This window comes from Diabrotica undecimpunctata, chromosome 3 (genome assembly GCF_040954645.1).
Source record: "Diabrotica undecimpunctata isolate CICGRU chromosome 3, icDiaUnde3, whole genome shotgun sequence".
Lineage (NCBI taxonomy): Eukaryota > Metazoa > Arthropoda > Insecta > Coleoptera > Chrysomelidae > Diabrotica > Diabrotica undecimpunctata.
The window spans coordinates 133,897,404-133,921,342 of NC_092805.1; the positions used below are offsets into that span (position 1 = coordinate 133,897,404).

At 32.3% G+C, this 23,939-nt stretch overlaps 1 protein-coding gene across 1 annotated transcript in view; it reads left to right on the forward strand.

Moving 5' to 3' along the window:
- Nucleotides 1-21,081, forward strand: part of Sos (Son of sevenless guanine nucleotide exchange factor) — a 74,862-nt gene extending 53,781 nt beyond the window's left edge. The window contains exons 15-20 of the mRNA XM_072526955.1: nt 816-1,097; nt 3,530-3,829; nt 3,913-4,079; nt 4,193-4,391; nt 7,364-7,656; nt 12,224-21,081. Coding sequence (XP_072383056.1) covers nt 816-1,097; nt 3,530-3,829; nt 3,913-4,079; nt 4,193-4,391; nt 7,364-7,656; nt 12,224-12,383 — 1,401 coding nt within the window. The 3' untranslated portion in view covers nt 12,384-21,081. The remainder of the gene's footprint in view (nt 1-815; nt 1,098-3,529; nt 3,830-3,912; nt 4,080-4,192; nt 4,392-7,363; nt 7,657-12,223) is intronic.
- Nucleotides 21,082-23,939: the final 2,858 nt, after the last annotated feature.

A 23,939-nucleotide genomic window follows, 5' to 3' on the forward strand; every position in this document is an offset into this window, starting at 1 on the left:
TTTATCTCTGTTGTTTCTAGTAGTCGTCTCGTTTTAGATGTGCCAGGTCTTGTCTCCCCCGTGTATGTTAATATAGGTCTAATTGCTGCTTTATAGATTTTTATTTTTGTGTCTTGTCTTAGGTGTTTGTTCTTCCAGATTGTGTCATTAAGAGATCCCGCCGCTTTACTTGCTTTTAAGCTTTGTTATCGTACTTCTTCAACATGTCCGTATCTAGTTATATCTATTCCCAGATATCTAAACCTTGCTTCCTTCTTTATTATTTTCCCATCAATTTCGATTTTACATCGTAGTGGGTATTTAGATTTTGTCATACATTTGGTTTTTTGGTTTTTTTTCTCTCAGAAAAAATCAAATGTATTTGAAGGAAGCAATTGCGAAAAAAAAATCATACATAAAAAGTACTCCTTCATCAAGACAATCCACAAAGGTTATCTGGAGACCTCAAAGAATTTTCCTGGGTAAGCGATTTCGTTCAAATGAATTTGATTTGGATCAAATGAAACTTGAGACGTATGTTAAGGTCAAACAGAAATCATTTTACACATAAAAGGCATCTAAATTATTAGAGAAAGGTTGGAGTCGGTGTATCAATCGGGAAGGAGACTATGTTGATTAATAAGGTCAAATTTTTTGAAAATAGTAAAATAAAAGTGTTTATTTTACTAATTAGACCCTACAATTTAGGAAACGAAGTGTCTATTTGTGTTAATGATTGTCATCGAGTTTACTTTCGTCATCAACAGAACAACTTTCGTATTTTCTATTTATCTTTATTTATTGAATTTGTAATTAGTTATTATTGTTTCCAATAGGCGTTGACTGTGCCAAATCGGAAGGCACTCGAAGACAGCAGGAAAAGCGACGATCGTTTCAAAAAGTACCAGGAGAAATTGAGATCCATTAATCCCCCTTGCGTTCCATTCCTAGGCATGTATCTTACGAACATCTTACACATTGAAGAAGGTAATCCGGACTTCCTTCCCAACACTCAGCTCATCAATTTTTTCAAAAGGAGGAAAGTGGCGGAGATCACCGGAGAGATCCAACAGTATCAGAACCAACCGTACTGTTTTAGTGTTGAGCCAAGTATTAGGGTAAGTTGGTCATATCAATACATCATATCAATTCTTCATTCTTCTATCAATATTTATTTCTTCTACCTTCAAATTACTTTTTAATTATCTTCACTTATCCGTAAGATATCGCGGATAACCAAAACGTTGAAGTTTTTTTTAATTTATTGTAGTTTTTGAATAATTTATTTTTGATTTTGAAAACTTGAAAACATGTTGTCCAAAAACGACGTCGACAGCGCAAATACGTATTTAAAAAAAAACACACACACACAAGTTCTTTATGCGGCATATATTTAGGAATTTGGCAGTATTTATTTTTATTGCTTAAAACAGGAAAACTGATCCAATCAATTAAAGCGCTAAAACTCATCCGATTTATCTATTTATAAATTTCAATTCATTCATTAGGATGCTTATAAAAGTTCTGCAAATAACTCCAATTTCTTTATTTCTTCCTAGTTCTTAATTCACACCGCAAACAAATACAGGGTAACATTTTTTTAAATTAAACAAACATTAACGTTTAATTTAGTGTTTTATATATATATATATATATATATATATATATATATATATATATATATATATATACAGGGTGGTGAATCGTCAAACGGGCCATAGGAAACCCAGTGGAACATTCTAAATTGTTGAATTCCTGCTTCCCTAATTATTTTATACCAAAAGTCAAGAAAAACTATTTGTGAGGACTGAAATATGTATCGAAAACAAATGTTAAGATTGTTCTACGAATTAAACGCATTCCAAAATTTTGCAAGAATATAATACATTTTTCAGGCCACACGCTGTGCAAGAATGTGTATAACATGTTGCGTTTGGTCATATTGATGTTTCTGATATTTGACAATATTTGAATTACCAAAATATTTATTTGTGATTTATTGTTTAAAAAACAATAAAGTTTATTAAAAATGTATTCAGTTGAGGAGAAAGTCGCGATAGTAAAAATGTTTTATTCACGCAATAGTGCACGAATTGTCAGTTCTTTATTTAGCGTAAGATATCGCAATAAACCAATTCCAAGTCATTCAACAATTCAAAGGATTTTACAAAATTTTGAAAATACTGTGACCGTAATTTCTAATTGTACCTGTATAAACAATATTGCTGAGGTAAAGAAATTTAGAAAATTAAAATTAAATAAATGTATTAACAGCAGTTGTAGAAAGTAATTGTTTTGGTTTGGCATTATTATATGAAACTTAACCACAATTGATTGTAATGAGAAATAAATTTTACATATTTATGTTTTGATCTTTCGATTTTGATCCAGAAAACGTTTTTACTTTTTTTAATTCATTCCTCGACTTTACTGTAAACACTTTTGAATTTCTAATTACAATTTCTAAAAATTTCTAATTTCTCATTGGTTTGACAAGAAGTTTCATCAATTTTACGGGACATTTCCCTGATTATTTTCATCAGTACTCATCTGCTGCTCAAGTACTCATCTGCTGACTGGAATTTGACTGTCGTTATGTTGTCTCCATTCTCGATTAGATCTTTCTTGATCTTTTTAAAACTACTAGAACCTTTCGCTGGTCACGCAACTTCTTCACTTTAAAATGTTTTAGCAACATCATTGATCTGAGAGTCGCAAATTTTTGAAATAAGTCATAAATAGTCTGTACCGAAAACAAAAAAAAAATTTTCAAAAAAGACAAGGTTTTTTTAACTTGGCTAAAGTGCTAATCTAAACCAAGAACCTTCCTTCTTTTTCCGGGCTTAGGACCGGCAACAAGATCATTGAGGTAGTATGTCAATGATCCTGTAGGCGGAGTTAAAAAACCTGGACTTACCGAGATACAAAACTACTTCACTAAAATTAAAATTTTTAACAAAAAATAAAATAATGCCTTTAAAAAATTAACTGAAAAATTAACAGAGTTTTATATACCTGTATATATGATTAATTTATTCGATAGAACTATTTCATTGGTATCACTTGAAAGATATCATTCATATACTAAAACAGACAAATTTCACAGTACTTCCTCAACTCGCCAACGTATTAACATTATAAAGACTTTGTGAATCAATCATCGTCTTCGTCATATTGCTGTGTTTGTTTTAGATTCTGCGTAGAAAAGAGATGTAATATATAAAATAATTCGTGAATAATATAATACTTATACAAACAACCAGTGGGCTGGGTATACGTAGTTAGACAAGTCAATGAAAGTTTTTACCCAATTCAAAGTAAATGTTTTATTCATAATCCAAGGACTAATTAATAGTAAACCGTGACTTTCATATTCTAAAAGAATTTTAAGAGGGGTATCAGTTAGTGGTACCACTTTGGTTGATCATATTTATTCCTATTCATTTTGCAGGATTAGATCCGACTTTCTCCTGTTATTGTATCTGATTAAATCAGTAAAACTTTGCTTCGTAGTTATAATAGCATATTTATATTCTATATATGTTTCCAGCATTTTCTAGAAACGTTAAATCCATTCGGGGAAATGAACGATACGGAAATCAGTAATTATTTGTATCAAAAATCTTTGGAAATCGAACCGAGAGGCAGCAAGATACCTCCGAAGTTCCCTAGGAAATGGCCGCATTTGAATCTGAAGAGTCCTGGTATCAAAACCGTAAAGACTGCAAAGAGTGTGCCTAGTGCCGTTGCGAATACTATCAGTCAGACCTTGAATTCTACGATAAAAAGTGATGATTCCAAGAGCGAAGATTCTTCCAGGTCTGACAATGATTTTAGTGTTTTTGCACCGGTAAGTATCACTATTTTATGTATAAATCTATTTACTATTCCTTGTTTAGCAGATCAGTCTTGAGTCATAAATAATTGTTTCAGGTACAGTTGGGAACTGGTCAGAACAGTCCTACTTTAAGTCCAGTTTCTCCAGCTGCGTCCAATCCTATTATGAATTGGTTCCATCACACGAGGAGTTCAAGCGTTAGTTCCATTATTTCTACCACGTCTTTCAGACCGTCTAGGACAGAACCTATACCACCATCAATGTAAGTACCGTTTTATTGTTTGTTATATTGGCATATCCTTATCGAAATTCTACTCAACTCCAAATAAAGAACCTTCTAAAATCCTATTGTGAACTTAACCTTTTTTGTTATAGACCACAGAGATACAGTCACAACAGCCAGAGTTCAACTGGTGGACCGAACAGTCCCGGGCCTCATAGTCCCGTCTCTCCCGGACCTCATCTTCCCACCGAACCCATCAGTCCTCGTTTACCTCCTACACCTCCACCGCCACCCCCACCTTTGCCACCAAGGAGGAGAAGGGATAGCCCTGAGATTAGTTCGCCACAACAGGTAAGTCTAGAAATAGAAAATAATATTTTCAGATACGAGGGAGTTGACCTAGTCCAGAGATGATGAAAGTAAAAATGAAATTATTTTGTTATCAAATTTGATAAACGTGGACGCACACTACAGTTTTTGTAGATTATGGGCATACTAGAATAAAGGATACTACACATTTTGCATTAAGAACTCAATATATAAACTCATGGACAAAAATATCAAATATTTTGGAATTTTTCAATTCTTTTTTGTAATCACTAATATTTCAAAATAATTTTAGATTATTATTAGATTATTGATTTTACTCATACAGTAGGCTGATGTATTTGATTGGTTTGAAATATTTTGACGTTTAGTGTCAATCGTACATTTTATCATAAAAAACCTTCTTCACGTAACGGAAAAACCATAGTAATGTAAAACAGAGATACGTAGACGACGTACTGGTATGTTTCACAGGAACTAACAGGCAACTCGACCAATTTTTATCGTATATTAATTCTCTTCATAGTCATATTGAATTTACAATAGAAACAAAACAAAATCAATCCATAAATTTTTTAGATTTAAAAATTATCAGACTTAAAAACAAACATGACTTCTCCATATTTCATAAACCTACCCATACTGACACGACTATTCACAATTCATCATCCCATCCCACACAACATAAACTGGTAGCCTATCATAGTATGTTACATAGATTAACAGAAATTCCGATGTCAAAATATAATTTTGAGACAGAATTAAATATCATTAAGCAAATAGCAGTAAACAATGGATACAACGAACAAACAATTAATAAAATGTTAAATCAAAAACTACACAAGAAAGCCCTGAACTTAGTATTTCCACCACCAGAAAAAAAAACCAGTACCTTCTGCTCGATTACATATACAGGCAAAATATCAACAAAAATAGCCAAACACATTAAAAAGAAAGGAATAACACCAGCTTTCAGAACAAATAACCTAGGCAAATATATTAAAAACAACAAGAGCCAACATAAAAAACACTTACACAGTGGTGTGTACAAACTTAAATGTGGCGACTGCCCAAAAACTTACATTGGTCAAGTGGGTAGAAATTTTAATAAACGAATAGCAGAACATAAAAGGGCTTTCAATAATAGAAAAACAGATTCTACATACGCACTTCACCTTCTAGATCATAATCATTCTTTTAATGACGAAAGTCCTTAAGCTATCTTTGTTAGAATCTATGGAAATCAACAAATTAAAAAACACAGATATAATTCTGAATGACCAGCTTGAGACAAACAGTTCTCCCCTCCTCAACATATTTCATTAGAGACTATAAAGCGTAAACCCATGCCAAAAACAGATCACTTGAGAAAGGCAATCAGCCGAAACAGCTGTAGTGATAAGAATTTAAAATAAATTTTGTGGAAGTGTTGAAAACAAAGTTTTCAGTGTTTTATTGTTACATAAAATGAATTTCCATCAAGTAACGGTCGAATCCATCAATCATAGTAATTCGGTTATTTTTAGTTTAATGTATTAAGTTTAATTAAATATTGTTTTTATTCAAGCAAGTTTAAAACAAATATACCACCAATTCGACACTGCGATGAAGCTCAAGCAACACAGACTGTAATTTTCTCAGGAGAAGTTAATCTACAGTTTCAAATATTTTAGAAATCGCTCATTGACATCGATGCACTTCAGAAATGAGCTACTAAATGTCAGACAAGTTACTGTGAGTTCAAAAACAGTTAGACGAAGCTTAAAAGAAGCAAACTTAAAGCCTAGACGCCCTGCAGAAGTTCAACGTCTTCTCCAAAATCATAAAGCTCGTCGTTTAGAATTTGCAAGAAGACATTCATTGAAATATTGACAACTGGAAAAATGTTCTTTTCACTGATGAGACCAGAATCATGTTATATAAGCCAGATGGTCGAAACCACGTCTACAGAAGAGTTGGAGAACGATTCGCCACCTGCAATCTTGCCCCGACTGTTAGTTTTGGAGGCAGTGGCATAATGCTTTGGGGATGTATTAGTTGGGAGGGACGCACCGCACTTGTGAAAGTGATTGGACGGATGACTGGTGACGCTTACGTTCAAAATATCCTGCAAGATCATGTTTTGCCATATGTTGGTTACATTGGATATGACAGATTGAATAGAATGGAATGCAATTTCCCAAGGGTATGTCCAAAATTAACTTGCAAGTATGCCAAGAAGGATGCAAGCAGTAATAAGAGCTAAAGAGGGAATACTCGTTACTGAACATACACTTGTTTTAATTAAAAAGAGTTGTTTAAGCAATTTAAGTTAGCATTTAAGTTTAGAGTAAAAAAACCCTTTTTACCTATCATTAAGCATTATTTTTTTTCGCAATTTTCTCCGCATAAAAACTTAAAATTGTTCATTAAACATTGCTAAAATATACTATTTTCATAATAAACGACTTGATTGACCAGAATTTATTTTCAAAAAAGAAAAAATAGAAAATTCCAAAATATTCGATATTTTTGTCCATGAGTGTATATATATATATATATATATATATATATATATATATATATATATATATATATATATATATATATTTATTTATTTATTTATTTATTTATTACATATTGCGGGCTCCTTAGCAAAAATTGTGTATTTTTCATACTTTCACAACAGCGAAGAAAACAAAGAAAATTATCGACTGGAAAGATTATAACTGGTGTTTGTTGGAATTAAAAAGTAAATATTTTTAGCTAACATCCTGCCAAATTGTCATATGGAGAATATATGCTCATAACACTTCAATGAAAATATCGGAAACAAAAGAGATGGTTTCAAAATATGCATTATTGGAAAATTCTCTGTTCGCCAGATTTGTCTGGCGTTCATAAGTCAATAGAGATTTGTGAACGGAAAACAAATATTAAATGTAAGACCCTATATGTAACATAAAAATAAATTCGAAAGATAATTAAGTACTAAAGATTGTTTTTTTCTATTTTAGATGAGACAGGCGCCAGACGCTCCCATTCTCCCACCTCGTGACAACTCTCTTCCTCGTGATAATTCCCCTCCACCCTTACCACCACGAAGAGAGCCGGGAGCATCGCCCAGCGCTCACTCTCACTCCCATTCACACTCTTTCCCTCACCATTTTATGAATCCCCTTCCAAATATAGGAGGACACAGTACTTTACCGAGGTTGAATCCCACCTATACTTCTCAACTTCATATGAGGAGGCATGCAACATTGCATCCACACCCACAGCAGCATCCTAGCACACATAACGGGACCAGGTGAGTTTTGATTCTTATTTAACTGTGCTATGTAACTGGATTTTTATTAGAGAATATGTACTTAAACTTAACAAACCCAGAGTAAGGGGAGTTCAGTAGTTGGGTGAAAGAGTTCATCGTTAGACAGAATCATATGGACTCAAAAAGTCTAGTTGGAATAGGTCGCGTTTGATTGGGATATTTACAGTTTCGATGTGATTTTGGTCTGTTATTTGAGATGAATTTTAGTCTTCAAATCTCTCGTTTTATATGTTTTGAAAAGATCCCAATATTACTATTGTCATTATAAATATATTCTTAATATATCTATAAGCCATTCATATTGGCTTTTAATACTCAATAGAAAGATAGAGGCAAAGATTGTAAAATAGTAGAGAGAAATATTCGTGACTACGAATCCTTCGTCAATGGACTGGCCTATCAGCAGATAATATGCCAAAATATTAATATTAAAAAATACAAAATATATACTGTTTTTTACACAGATGCATCAAAAGAATCTGGTGGCACCTGTACGGCTTTTATTGTCCCACAGCAAGTACCGCGCACATTTAAATTGAGTAAAAAACATCCATTTTTACAGCAGAAGCTTTTGCCATTATGGAAGCTATAGTATTTATCATATGGATAAGACAGAAAACCAAAGTCACCGATGTGGTGCAAAAATCATTAAAGTTGAAATGGGAATACGCTGGACATGTAGCTAGGAGCGATCTAAACAAATGGCACAGATCAATTTTAACCTGGAGACCATACCAACACAAAAGACCCAGAGGCAGACCTCCTATGAGATGGACAGATGATCTGAAAAGGACTGCCGGGAAAAATTGGCTACACGTAGCGTACAATAAAAAACAATGGAAAGGAAGACTTGAAGAGGCTTATGTTCAGATGTGGACGTGAATGGCTAGACGAAGAAGAAGTATTTATCATAGAGAACAATAGTACATACTCAATAATTTTTTCTGATTCCTGATCAGTTTTAAATAGTCTACAATCACATTTGCAAATCAACTCCGCATATATCCATCCTTTTTTGTTAGGCTAAAAGCACACTCAGGTATCACATACAATGAATAAGTTGACAAAGCAGCTAAAGAAGGCACACAGTTGGGAGAAGATGTTACACACGTATTAGCATTGGATGAGAGAATAAATATAGCTAAGGATAATTTATATCAAAAATGGTTTAAACAAACAGATATTTCTGTTTGACAAAATGCACAAGATACACATTGCTAGAACCAGACAAAAAAACTACTCGTTTGCCAATTGTGACTGTCCGAGAAGTTCCATAACAACCATATCCCGGATGAAGTTTGGACAGGGTTGTTGTCCGCACCATTTATACAAAATTAATATAGTTGACAACCATTTGTATTCTATTATAATCATAGACATATAATACAAGATAGACTGACCGCTGTAATACAGTGGTGTTCCCCCAGTGCGACAGAGAACACTGTCGCAAAACAGTCCTTGCATCTCTGTCTAATGGGCCGGATTTTTCGACCACGTGACCTTCTATCTTATATTAGATGTCTATGTATATATAATACCTGACTAATAAGGCTAAGATAACCTTACTCCTCCTCAATATTTTCTCCTTCGTAAGGATGTAGTGACGTCATGTAATTTGTTTGAATATTTCTGTCCAATTATCTCTCTCCTATGCGTGTTGTTTTGCTTTGAAGAATGAGTAACCAGTCATGTCCTTTATTTGGTCAGACCATCGTACTGGAGATCTTCCTCTGGATCTTTTACCCGCTACGTTACCTTCAACTATCATTTGCTCCATGTCTTCTCTTCTTCTAGTTATATGTCCAAAATATCTCAGTATATTTTGGTTGGTAGTTGTGATGACTCTACTTTTTATGTTATTGACATAAGATTGACATTGATTTAAGTTCTGCTAGAATTGAGTTATTTGTGCGATGGGCGGTCCATGATATGCGCAACATTCTACCAAAGAATATAGACGCATATAGAAGGACAGTTCAAATGAGCGATTTGGTCGCGGTTGTGACTGCATAAACTCAAACCGTGGCAGTCGGCTTAAAACCATCATGAAAGATGTAGTTATGGTTAAGTGGGAGAGGAGTACGAAAGGAGCAATTTATTTAACTTACGCATCTACGTGTAATTAAATTTCGATGTCATTGATTTGCAAACTGTCTTCTTTTTTTTAATTTTAAAACTTAAAAAGGTATATTTACAATATTCAAAGTATTTATTTTTTTTATTACATGTAAATAAAATTTTATAACTTTGAATTAAAAATAGGTTTGTTCCAACACTACGAAAAACCGTCACATAATTTTTTTATACTCTTTTCCTGTCCAAAAATTTACGAAACATTTTTAAAAAATTTCAAAATTTTTCAACCAAAAATTTAATTTTCTCAGAACTTTTCATCAAACTTTTTAGACAATTTTAACTTCTGTCCTTTAATTTGCAAGATTGTTATTCCACCAGGGTACTTTCCCGTTGAAATTCCTCACAGCGCTTAAAGACAGTTATCTTTAAGCGCTAACATGACAATGAAATTGTACGGCGACCATGTCTACGTTCAATGTATACCTTATCGTCCCTTTAATCTTACCTAAATGATATTCCAGGTCTGCTTGATATGCTTCCCAATTTGTTTTACGAGGATTACGATAAGTTTCCTTGATATGCTCATTGTCTGACTCGATGGTTTGAACAAGACACGTCATCTAAAGCATGACATTTTTTAACAGTTTGGTATTTGTACTGCCTTAGGTTAGATGGTAAGCATTCATATCATAGCCAATGATTAATTGCAGTTCATTTTTCATGCAATCTCTCACTAACTGTTCTAACTCCCTTGATGGTTGTTCGGGATTATCATATGGAAGGTATGCTGATCTGAGAACTATCTCCTTCATAACTCCTTCCTCTTTACTGTCGTTCAGTCTATGGAACAGAGATCACAACCAGTCTTCTATGGTAAAGTCTTGATTTTGCCTCTTTATACTCGTTAACACAGTTCACCCACAGGGTCCCTAAATGATGTTTTATGGAACTGCAGAAGTTCATTTTGACCTCAGATATGAGTTTCATCAAGTGCTTGCTCCAGTTTGTTAATGATCAAATTTGCTTGAGCCCGATCTAGTTGAGTATCAGGATGGTGTCTGTGTGCTACCGCCATTCTGAATACGTTTGTCAGGGTGCTTTATGACCTAGTCTGCTCGTTTCTTAGTAACACTTTGGTTTCTTAGCAACTTTGTTACGAGGGGAGTGATGGTATTCTCCCGAAGTCTCTTTTTATCGTCGGGTGTTGCTGATTTGGATTTCTTAGGATTTGCTATGGTCTATGTCCAAGCAGCCATTTTTCCCTTTTTCTTATCTTCCTTTGTTGAGCCCTAGTGAGGCGTTATTTGAGACTTACTGATTTATTTTTTAATTAAAAAATCCGAAATTATACTTCACAATTCCGAATTTTCAAATTGTAAAAAATAATTCTTTGGTGTATGTGCTAAAAAGCAATTCTAGCGTACTAACAAGATCAGGAATTGTTTTTTGATTGAAACACCGTACAATTTTTTCAGTTGTCTCTCCCGGTGATTGACTTTTAATTAACTTTATTTATAGTTTATAAGAAGAGTGTTGAAGAGAGTAGATTTGTACATATTTCAACTAAAAATTTGAATCATAATCTCTAAAAGTCTCTAAAAATCTCTAAAAAGATTCATTTATTAAAAGTTAAAATAATATTATTTTCTTTAAAAAAATTTATAAAATGCAAAAATTTACTGCTATTCTACGACCACGCGGCATCTACATATAAAAATATCTAAAGTTGCATTTGTTGCCCCACTCTTTCATATTTTAGAAGCAATAATAGCGCTGACATGACCGCTCACTAGTGGTACTAATAAGGAACTAAAATCTAAGATCCACCTTTGCTTCTTTTTTATAACGTATGATCAACATTTGCTGACGCTAAAAAATAACAGTGAAAGATCCTTCTATATGCGTCTATATTCTTTGATTCTACGGTAGACCCACATTTCAAATGCCATTATACGCTTTGAATCGGCTTTTTTTATTGTCCAAGTTTTTGAAGCATAGGTGGCGATAGGAAATATCAATGCTCGAACAAGCGTAATTTTGTGTTTTTTGTGATGTCAGTGTTCTTCCAAATTTTTGTGAGTTTGGCTATTGCCGATCTGGCCATTGAGATAACCTTACATTAAAAATTAAAAAAACTAGACTTAATACTTCGTTTCTGGCTGCAGGAGCTAATCCTAAAGCAAAAAAAAATAATAGAAAAAAAAAATAAACTACATATTAGGTTATATAGATAATTTGTGTTTATATTCTTATACATTCGTGATAGCGATTCGTCCAAGCGATGAAGTTTTTATTGCACCGTTTTCTCTAATTAAGATTGTTTTTAGATATCATAATATTCGTCGTACTAAGAGTTCTTTAAATTTTTAACCGACTTTCCACATTGCACAGATTGTTAACTTCCTTCTGAGCTAATTGTATAGCCAATAAAAGTTATAGGTATCGATTTGCTAACTTTTTATTGTTACAGTTTACCACCAGCAGCCCAACCACCCAGTATTTCTCCCAGATATACCGTGGAGGTAAATTCTGGCCAAGTGACTCCTCAGCTGCCTCCTCGACCAACAGTGAGATCTGCAGGGCTGGCGTGTGGCACCATGTTCCAGTACCCAACTACGACCACCACTTAAGGAATTGTAAAAAAGATATTTTTAAAAGAAAAAAAACTGCAAAATATTACGCTTATCATCAGGTTGCTTCGCTTGGCCATAGATGAAAAAATTTCGAAAAATTATGGAGGGCTTAAATGTATTTTAAACGGTTGCAAAAAGACGTTGTTAGACGGTTGCAAACAGGCTAGTCACAATTCTCATAGTTTCCGAATTGTTATGGAAACGGGTCTTTTTAAATTTAATACATCTTTATTGAGAAATTATGGTGAAGATCTGGTAAAAGTGTTGTTTGTCTCAGATTTAAAGCAGGAAATAGATAGGTTTAACGCCGAAAAATGCATGTATATATACATAATCATTTGTAAAATTTTAAGACGACTCTCAAATGATTTGTTTTCGGTATACTATTAGTTTTTTCTAGTTTTCAATTACGGCAATGATCTGGTAGCTCGAAATAGTGGGATTTTTGGCTACTACTTAAGAGATTTGTGTTCGATCCCAAGTGAAACCAAGTATTGTTGAAAATATGCAAATGTTTCAGTAGGAATAAAACGTCTAAAATCTAAAAAAGCTGTGCACAGGACCATTGCCTTCCTTGTAGACCATAAGGTCCACCATCCATCAAAAATTTCTAGTTTAAACTAATTATAATAACAAACGGCGTCCGAATAAAAAAAGGTAAAACATTACCAACACCATCAGAAGAACTTAACACCACCAGAAGCATGTCTGTATCCTGAATTAGCTGTTACATTACTTCGTACTTATGCCATCCATTTTCCGATTTTTTGTTAATCGTATTCATATTTCTTCTATTACATGAGTCTTCTTTACATTTATCTTTCTAAACTGATTTCAAGGTGCTGAAGACCGGAAGTAATAGAATTATTATTATTATCTTTATGTCGTCAATATGTATTTGTAAGCGCCGTCTTAAATATTAATATCACATATTCAACAACCTCTGAGAGCACTATCTTTTATCAGATCTATCAAAGATATATCTTAGTATAAAAAATTAAGATAACTTGATTATTCACTTTTTACAACTATTTCCGTTGTGGACAAGTGTAATAATTACTTTACCTGTTTACCTGCACTTCAAATTGCCTCTGAAATCTAGCCTAGATTGATAGGTGGAATATAAATCGATCTATAGCTCTGTTCTTAAATGAGTATTTTTATAAATTGTACAGTTTTGCCGAATTGGACGCTCGTAAGAATTGAACGAAAGGCAAAAAACACAGTGGAAAACAATGATAACCTTTCTGTTTCAATTTTTAATTTAGCTTTATTATAATTTTTGGCGGCTCAGTAAAGTTTTGGTTTATGTCATTTACATTATTCTAATATTTGTGTAATAATTGTCTCAACATATACAAGAATGTTGTTTATTTTTGTTCAATTCAATAAGTCTTAGGACTGTACCATTTATATATGCCTTCTAGAATAAAACTGGAGATCGTCTTAGAAAATGCGTGCGAAATTTTTTGAAATGTTCTTCTGATTGGTCCATCAGATCAGTACAAATAAGAAATTCGTGCACTCGTTATTAGATTGTACAATAAGAATGTTTTTAATTTCACAAAGGTCATTCCAATAACACAGCGTGTTTTGAATGATCATTCAGTCTTGTAATGCGATCATTCAACGCAATGCCGTAGAGTTAGGACAACTTTAAGGAATATTTTGCATTCGTTTCATAGCAATAATATTCAGTGTCTTATTATTAGCCATTGAAATGTTTCCGTAATTATTATTTTGTAGTGTGAACAAATGAGCTGTAAGATGGATTAAATTCAAGACCAAACCATTTAACATAATACGCTTATAGATTGTAAATTGCCGAATGATTCATTTTATCTGCTCAAAATACTTTTGAATTAAATTAACAAAAGGTTCTTTCCTCAATTTATAAAAAAAAATTAAAAACTCTTCATTACTTTAGATGTTCCAGCAATATAAATATCAGATTCTGTGAGAGTATGCATTTTTCCAGACAATAATTCATATTTTTTCATAATTGTCATATTTAGTCCAAGAACAGTGAATTTAGTTCCTCACTTCTTGTCGCCGAACTTATTTTTATCAGACTAATTATTTCTATGTCACTATCATGACAGTTCGTTATAGTACGATATTTTCAAGACACTATCGGGACGCTTTATTGATATAGTTTCTCATAGTAAGTATCTGCCAAGTTTTCTATCGGTGTTTTATGAAGTTTTCTCGGAAATAGGGTAAATATTGTGGACATTATAGATATATTTAAGCAGTAGGTCGGCACCCATTCGAGATGATCAAAACCGTCCGGATAAGTTATCAGCCATTATACCTGATGTGTGAAAGTATAGATTGCTTAGTTAATTACAAAATATTTTTGTATTCATCTCATATGATCCAATACGCTTGGTTGCACTAAAGTACCGATTAGAAGGGGGAATTTATTTGCCGTTGATAGACAAATTCTTCGCTGGTATCTACTTTCTTGAAGATAAAACTCTCCAGTAAAACATTTCTACTGTATTGACTTAATTACTAGCCTATAGATTAATTATTATAGTATATTATTTAGTTCATATTTAAGGAACTTCTGACTAGCGAGCAGATAAAAAGAACACCTTCTACTTTAATAATAGGCAGATGGTTGCAAACTATTCCTTAAAGAACTGCATAAGTAACTGTATCCTATTCTTTTTTAAGTTACGATTGATGTATATTTTCATTTTTAGTACTGAAACTGAAAATTATGATTCGTAAATACTACACGAATTACAATATTTGCAGAATACAAGAAAACTCAGAAGAAAATAGACATTCTATAAATTCTTTTGTGTCTGATGACTAGATGTCCTTTAAACCCATTTAGAAATTATTTTTCATCACTGAAATCAATTGTTACTCTTTTCATTATAAGTTCTTTTAGATATTTCCATGCCTATGTTTCATATATCTGCTTTAAGGTCTTCCACACATGTATTTCTGTTAACCAAAGACTTGAAATGGTCATAAAATTCCCATAGAGTTAGTCCCTGAAGGTGAGCGAGTGCCAAAACCAAGACTGTGTGCTTTTTTTTCCGGTTCAATAAGTTGTTCTGCCTTGAATAAGCGACAGTATTAGATATGGTAATTGTTAACACATTCTTTCAAAAGAGAAACCCAACTATTCACTCCCAATAGAGTATTTGAAGACAAGAAAATAAGATATACTTGATTGTAAGGACTGAATAGTCAGATGTAAACCAACAACATAAGTTGATTTTGCTGAACATCGAAGTAAAAGTGAAACTAAACCAAAATATCGGAGAGAACCACAAGAAATCAAGAGGTGGATGTTAAAAGATGAAAAAAATGCCCATTCAAGACAAAAACAGTAGGAAAAATGTTTAGTTTCAAACAGGTATATTTAATACAATTATGGAAGTAGGACAAATGCCAGACGAATGGAGAAGCAGTATATTAGTATCTGTTTACAAAACCAGGGGGAAATACAACAATGTATAAACTATTGAGCCATATAACTACTTAGTCACACCATGAAAATATGGGAGAGAATAATTGATAGACAGATACGTGAAGAAACCGAAATATCACCTGAGACGTTAATCATCCAATACGAAGAATTGCAGATCTACTGGTTCCTTGGAGGAGCAGGAGAGGAAGGCCAAAGTAGACCTCCGGGGAGGCGATTAAACAGGACACGTCCGTTAAGAGGATTAATATTGATATGACCCAAGATACAGACTTATGGAGAAATGTAATTAGGGAAGCATATATGAATAAAGGCAAAGATCATTTTTTTGAAATTCAACATAGATTACTTTTGAATTTCAAAGTACCTAAGAATCTACAACGTTCCTAGGTTCTTTGAAACCCGCCAGACTTAGGTAATTTGGAACATAAGTACCTGGAAACGTGACTGTATACATGCCTATATACTTTAAACTTAAAATCTGAACTGGATCGTATAATTTAAGATGTTTCCCTGATTTGTCTACTAAGTTATGTTCGCCAACTCTCATCAGACATATATCATTTCTATAAAACTATTTACGATTTATAATTTGAGAATCAAGAAATGCATTCAAAAAAATATAGCAATGAGTAACTTAAAAAAAAGACACCAAATAATATTCTGATAGTACTCATACTATAAATAATAATGTAACAAACACTCCTCCCTGATACTTACATGTATTAAAATTTCTCATATCCAAAAAGGATATTATGTATGCGTTTGTTTAAAATTGTCTCTCAAACGTTTGATGAAATGTGTTACCTTTATTAGTAGAGATTTTTAATTAAGATGTGCAGTTGATTCTGATGTAGACTCAGAGTAGGAAGTATCTGTCTACAGTGTTAGTAACATAACTGAAGTAACTTGGGGAAATAATACAAATTTTTTGCTTTATAGAACAGCAACTATAAAACACTGGCTGCTTTTTATATTTTTTATAAAAGTAAACTGAAGATTGCGCAGCGATGACTCCGTTCGGCAAATCGTCTGGAGTCAGAAATACGTTCGAGATATTTTTCACACTTTTCTTAGTCGTACCTTGAAGCTATAGGGTATAGCACACATATGACGAGCATTTCAAACTTAATATGATTCGCTGCATTAATTTTGCTACAATCGAAACTCTAAGAGATACAGCTAAAAGAGATATGTTTTTAAGTAGTTAATTATTTTCAATCACTTAACCTTAACAATATTTCGCAATACGAATATGTCAAAAAGTTTTGTTGACAATTTAGGCAGCCCAATTTCGAGGAATTACACAGATTTAACAATTTGACCACCGAAAGTACAATAACGTATCTACATAAAGTCATTACAGCAAATAGATGTTAGTTTTCATTAACTGAAAATTATATAGACATATAATACAAATATACTGAGTGCTGCAATACAGCCCCGTTCCCCCAGTTCGACAGAAAAAACTGACGCAAAACAGTCCCTGTATCTCTGTCTACTGGGCCGGGTCTAACGACCACGTGACCTTCCCTTCATTTGTGTTTGGACTGGGAAGGTAACGTGGGCAATAAAAACCGCTCATAAGAAAGAGATGCAGGGACTGATTTGCGTTAGTTTTCTTTGTCGCACTGGGGGAATGGGTCTGTATTGCAACGCTTAGTCTATTTGTATGTCTATGCTGAAAACCTCACCAAATATAACCTCCCTAGGAGTTCTAAAATTGATTTTTGAAAAATACAAAAATACAACATAAAAAAACTGAAAATAGCCTTTGTTATATAGTTGCATAATGTTCTGTTGAGAAAGATTTCAACTGCTATGTGATGCTATTCAAAATCGACTGAGAAATCTCTTAAATTTTCTCGTTGTTTAGTATTCTTTCCCTGTAAAGATCTATTTGTTGTTAGAATTTTCTAGATTTTTTCACTTAAATGTAACCCTTGGCAGAAAAATATTCATTATCGGCGATTTTCACGAATTCTACGGTTATCCTTTGTGTGTACCTTTCATTGCATGTAAACGTAAAAATACCGATGGTGATGATGCAGTACACTGAGAAAAAAGAATTAAGCTAGTTTAATTATGTGCCGTGAGAGGAACATTCAAATGTTGTCAGTAGAAATTACCACGTTGTGATATTTAAATGTTGGTGAGGCCTCTCGTTTGTTTTTTCAGTTGAACGTGAAATCCTTCTTTCATTGTGTCAAGAATTATTTCTTATCCTATAAAATTCCATTCTATATCTGGAATATACCCATATTTTTGCTATATTTGCTTATTCCATTCGTTTCGTTTTCTTTATCGAACTTTGTAAGTTATTTACCAAGATACTGGCATATATGTAAGCTGTTTGTAGATCATCTAGGCTCGTTATTTTTATTTCAACAGTTTTTTTTTATTCTATTTTGTAGTTTTATTTTTTTAATTGTCGTTTTGGATATTTGTCTCTTTATTTTATTTCACAGCCCCAATATGTCTAGTGTTGTATTTATTTTTATTTTTAATGACCTCTCATACTATTATTAATTTTTATCCATTCTCCACTGTGTCCAAACAGATGTAGTGTTTTCTTTTTCTAAAAAAGTGACAATTCGTTCTTCATCGTTAAATTTTTTGGTTCCTTTATTTATTCGTTGTTTCTACTATGATTTTATTTGCTTATCTGAATTTAAATTTTTTTACTTTATCACTATCCGTATTTCACATATATTTGAATATATCTCTTTTTATACATAGTAAAGTGATTTTTGATGATCTCATTGATAACTACAAATAGTATTTTAACACACTGACCACTTTTGATCGTTTTTCTTTCGACAGATATGGATTAATAAACACCGGAATATTTGTATGTATTATGTACATTACGTTTTTTTGTTGTTGAAGTAATCTATCTCATAAAAAATGAATTTGTTGATAAATTATAATTTTTAATTTTATTTGTGAATATGTAAGTTTTTTCTTAGTGTATATATCCAAATCAAATGTAGCCCGATAACCTAAAAAATGTGTATATAATGTATATACTGTTGTACCATACTGTAAATGTTTGCCAAAAAATGTTAAAACAATGTTTTCTATGTTAATTTTCGTTCGTAAGTTCTGGTATTATAGTAACGGTGTTTCATACTGAATGGTACGATATTTTTTTTTGATTTATCGATTACTTTCAGTAGTAATATGTATCAATTTAAAAAAGTCTTCAGATAAGTATGAGTTCTTTGAATAAAGACTATTTTAGAAAACGATTCTTTCCGTGAAATATGTTTAATTATGGTACGTACTGCTTATTCCAATTAAAACAAATAAAATTAACCAGTCTTTAGATTGTATAACAAACTTTTTAATTTGCTTAATTTTTGGATTGTAAAAGTGCAAATATGTGGGCGTTAAATGTCGGAGATGTAAATGAGTAGGAAACAAAACAAAAACATGAATGGAATAATCCTGTTAATAGAATCTTAGAGGGGGAGAAAACAAGTAGAAATACCACGCGAGAAATCACCGAAGTGCAAAAGAAATATTAGCAGAGCGAGGCAAATTCGTAAGTTGTAAAATTAATATCGAAGAAGAAGCAGGCGTTAAGAATATGTATATAATAAGAACAAAGCAAAAGTATATATTTAAGAGTTTTACTCACAGTATGAGCTTCAAGGCTTTCTTCACAATAAGTTTTAATTACTTTCAAAATCCGCCTTGAACCGAGGAGCAACGTAGGTGCACGTAGCACATTGAGGGGGAAAATAAAAAACTCATTAAAAAGTAATCACTTCTCATTTTCTCAAAATCTCATACTGGCAAGAGTCGCATCAAGAATGTTTTGTTAGGACCTGAAACATTGTAACTGGAAGGCGAATTCAGTGAAAACATTGATAGAGACCATATTGATTGTGTCATATAAATCAAAGCATATGTAGTTTGTCTCACCTTGACTTTGCAGTACAGGCTCTTATGGTCACAACGATGCCAAATTTCACTAGAAAATAGTTTGAAGAAAATGTGCGTATTTTTAGTACACTAAATATAAATAGCTTTAATATTGAATCAAGAGTTTTATGGAATTTTACATTTTGTCGCTGCCAGAGGTTCAAAAACACATTCTTTTCGAAAGGTAATTGCATGAATGAAAATAATTATGTATACATTTATATGATAATATATTTAAGAACATAAAAATTGTAAATCGTAATAAATAAGTCTAGGTACTCGTATAATTATTATAATATATTTCAACTATATAGTTCAGTTTTTATTCTATTCTTATTAGCCTTGGAAGTTATCGACGCCAAAGTAAGGAATCTCCCTATCGAGTTTACCTGACAAAAATTGCCAATTTTCCACATTCGTGGTTTTGGTATCGTACCGTAATATTGGATATAAATTTCAACAATTTAAGTGGCTCAATGAATTAAAGAAGATTAATTTTAACGGGAATCAAAAAAAAAATTTGATGAGAGCAAATTTCGGGTTGGAAATGTCAGTTATTTCTTTAATAAAATTTCAGTTAAATATAAATTTAAATTTATATTCAAATATTATAATACATAGTTGTATGGAAAAAGTTTATTTGATTACATTAGTTATTACGCATATCAATTCTATAATTATTGTTGATTGCCTTTCTAAATTGGTTTTAATTTAACCTATCTAATGTTCGATTACAAATTCTTTTGGATAAAATTGGCATCGCTGCGCTAAAAACTCACATAAGGATTGCATTGCCCTATATTCCGTGTACTGAAAAGTCAAGGTGAGACGGACTATAGGAACTATGAAGATTTCCATATTAAACTGAATCGTGATTTTCAATCAAAAATTTTTTTTTCATTTGCAAATATCAATTAACTAGATAAATTTTTATTGAATTGAAATTTGTTTTTTAATTTTTTTTGAAAAATATTGACATAGATTTTACGAATATTGTACCGTTCGTTTTGAAACACACACGAGGTATGAGTGAATATAATGAATACAGTAATTAAAGAAGAAAAAAAAAAGAATATAAAGGAATTGCGAGATAAATTTTTTATTGTGGACATTTTTTCGGAAATAGCCTAAAACGGAAAGCAGAATATACAACAAATAGAAATATATATAGTGCATAAACTGCTGTCACAATTAGATCGTTTTAGACTATTTCCCAACCCAACTATTTTTAAATTGATGATTTTTTAAACTGTGATAGTAGAAAAAGGACCACACTATTTGTAAAAAAAAATAAATATATGAATAAATGTATCAATGTATTTTGTTTAAGTTTTATTTTTTATTTATAGAGCTTCCTATAATCCAAATTCAATAGTATTTATTATCAGGGCAGACTTTTGTAGTTCGTAAACACTGGATAGTAAACGGCTATTTATTTATTTATTTATTAGCACACAAATTTACTTCTCAATTGTCATTTTTGCCGCTTACATCTGATAAAGTAGACTCGCCTTGTTGCGAAATTTATTATTTAGGACAGCGTGCAGCTTATCAGTGTTGTGCAAACCAAGTCCGGTGTGGACAAGGTGGCTGAGCTATGCAGTTTATCTTTCACTACCAGAACATGTCGAAGATGGACATTTGTTGTATTTTTTAGAATGCTTGACAAAGCTGGCATCAATAGCCGTATTATCCACACTGCGAATAACATTAACAACAAAACAATTGAACGGAGGATTTACCTGCAATACTTAGGGTTCGATATTGTGAAAGATTGGTTGACAATCAGATCAGCTGTAACCTCGGAAACCTTTTTTGGATGGTGCTAGAAAGGTCACCAATGGAGACACTGCGGACGGCAGCCAGAAGGTTGGTGGAGAGCGAGTCGTGGGTTCGAAACTAGCTTTTGGAACCGGGAATGGGTCTAACGAACGAAATTAGTAAAGGTAGAACAGGATAAGATATTAGAAAAGATATAGAAATAAACAAAAAGATAGATGGGTAAAATTACCAAAGATAAGATAGAAAAAGGGCGCCACTTAATTTTTTGGGTTCAAGGAGAAAATTAAGAAACCTTAGAAAAAAAAAAGAGATAAGGAAAGATATTTAGGTTCTGAGACCAAATCCAAGGAAAGATATCAACAGTTAATTATTAAATAAATTTGGTCAACACACTATATAAACAAATAATAAATTTATTTTTTGTTTTATTTACTTACCTATGAAACTTAATGAGCCTGATCTTTCTTCTGGTCGAAGGTATAATAATTATTTAATATAATAAACAAACATTCAGAGGTATTGTTATATCAGGAAACTTATTAGGAGTCCAGAAATAAAATTCATTGATAAAACAAAACAATATATTCAACACCACTATGATACAGGCAGCTGAATGTACACACATTTAAAAAAAATGCACCATCAATTATTAAATGGTAGTATACATATAACAATAAACAGTATTATAATTAGGAAATACCTTTACAAATACAATATATAATAAAATCATGCAGTTTAAATTATCAGTGAAGAGAGCCTGAAAGTATTTAAAAATATTCAACTAAAGTTGATTAAAGAAATCTCGAGATAACGGGTTAAAAATGTATAACAATTATAGCAAATAATAAAATGATTAAATTTAAATTCTAAAGAATACAAAAAGGTTTCAAGAATTCTGTATTATAAAAATTAAACCAACCCGCATATTATCTGTCTCGCACTGTTATTTAATGATTAACTGAGAATTAAATGTTCGTAATTTAGAAGTACTTAATAGCTGATTGAAAGTTCGTATCTTCTTCTTTATGTGCCGTCTTCTACCGAAGGTTGGCGACCATCAAACGATAAGTTTCTCTGTTTTGTGCCGCATGTATTATGTGAAAGTTCGTATGAAAATATTAAATGTTCCTTGATTGAATGCTAACTCAGTAGTTAACCTTAACTACAGGAGAAGAAATAGTCGACGGAGATTCGCCCAGATAGTTGAAGATAATATGATTATGATAACTTACGATAAATCTTGATGGCTGCTGCACTACTTCACTGAAGCTATTATAATACTTTACTTGTATTAAACACTGAATTTAATTAAATTAAAGGTAGTTTATACCAATCTTTAATCTAATATGGTATTAGATTAAGAAACTCAAACATTTAAGTGTATACACACTTAAAGAAAAAAATCACAGAGACGGTAATATAGGCAAGCGTCTTTACTCAAAGATCGCCCTGCCAGAAGTGATTTTCTTTCTCTCCCAATTTACCAAGCTTCCCAAAAAGAAAGGTACGATAACCCCCACTTGACAGGCCAGCCTGTATGTATTTCTAGGAAGGTAAGGTTCTAACGAACATCGGAAGGTTCGAGGTAATTACGGTACTAGTAATTTGGAACGTGAGGAAAATAAAACTTTCTGAATTACGTTCTCTCAGAAAAATACTATAAAGTGCTTTCGACGATGTTTATCAAATTTATTAAACAGAAACCGGTAAGAATTAACCGAAGATTAACCAACTCGGCGTCTTTAATAAGTCGGACCTTCCGTGTTTTGAGATAGTCGGTAGATTCCAATGAAATTTCCTAATGGTAAACACGTCCACCCGTGTATATATTATTTGCAAATACGGCCATCGGCGTCTCAGAAACAGGTGTAAAAGGATTAAAAATTATTTAATATTTTAATTGCAAAAAAAACGGGTGTGGCAGTCCAGTGGGACTGCCGGTGGAAGTTACACTTCTATACACGCATTAGCCGTTACAAATTTATTTGGGAGTCAATCTGCACTATCATTACATATGTAATTTTATAGGTAAGACATAGCAGAAAGAGAAACAGAATTAATAACAACTTACTAACACTGAAAGATTGAATCAATATTTTGATGAAAATGTATATTTTTATTTTCATTTATGTATGAAAGGAGTTGAATGCAAAAATTTTTTTACACATACTCTGCAGTAAAATTCATTGTTTATTTTGTTATTAATATAATAATACAATACAAATTAAAATGCAATATCCATAAGTATTTAAAAATGACAATAATGTGATAATATTAATAAAAAAGTCCTCCCCGACTGGGAATCGAACCCCGGTCTCCCGTGTGACAGGCGGGGATACTGACTACTATACTACCGAGGACATGACACAAATGTATTTCAAAATTGACAG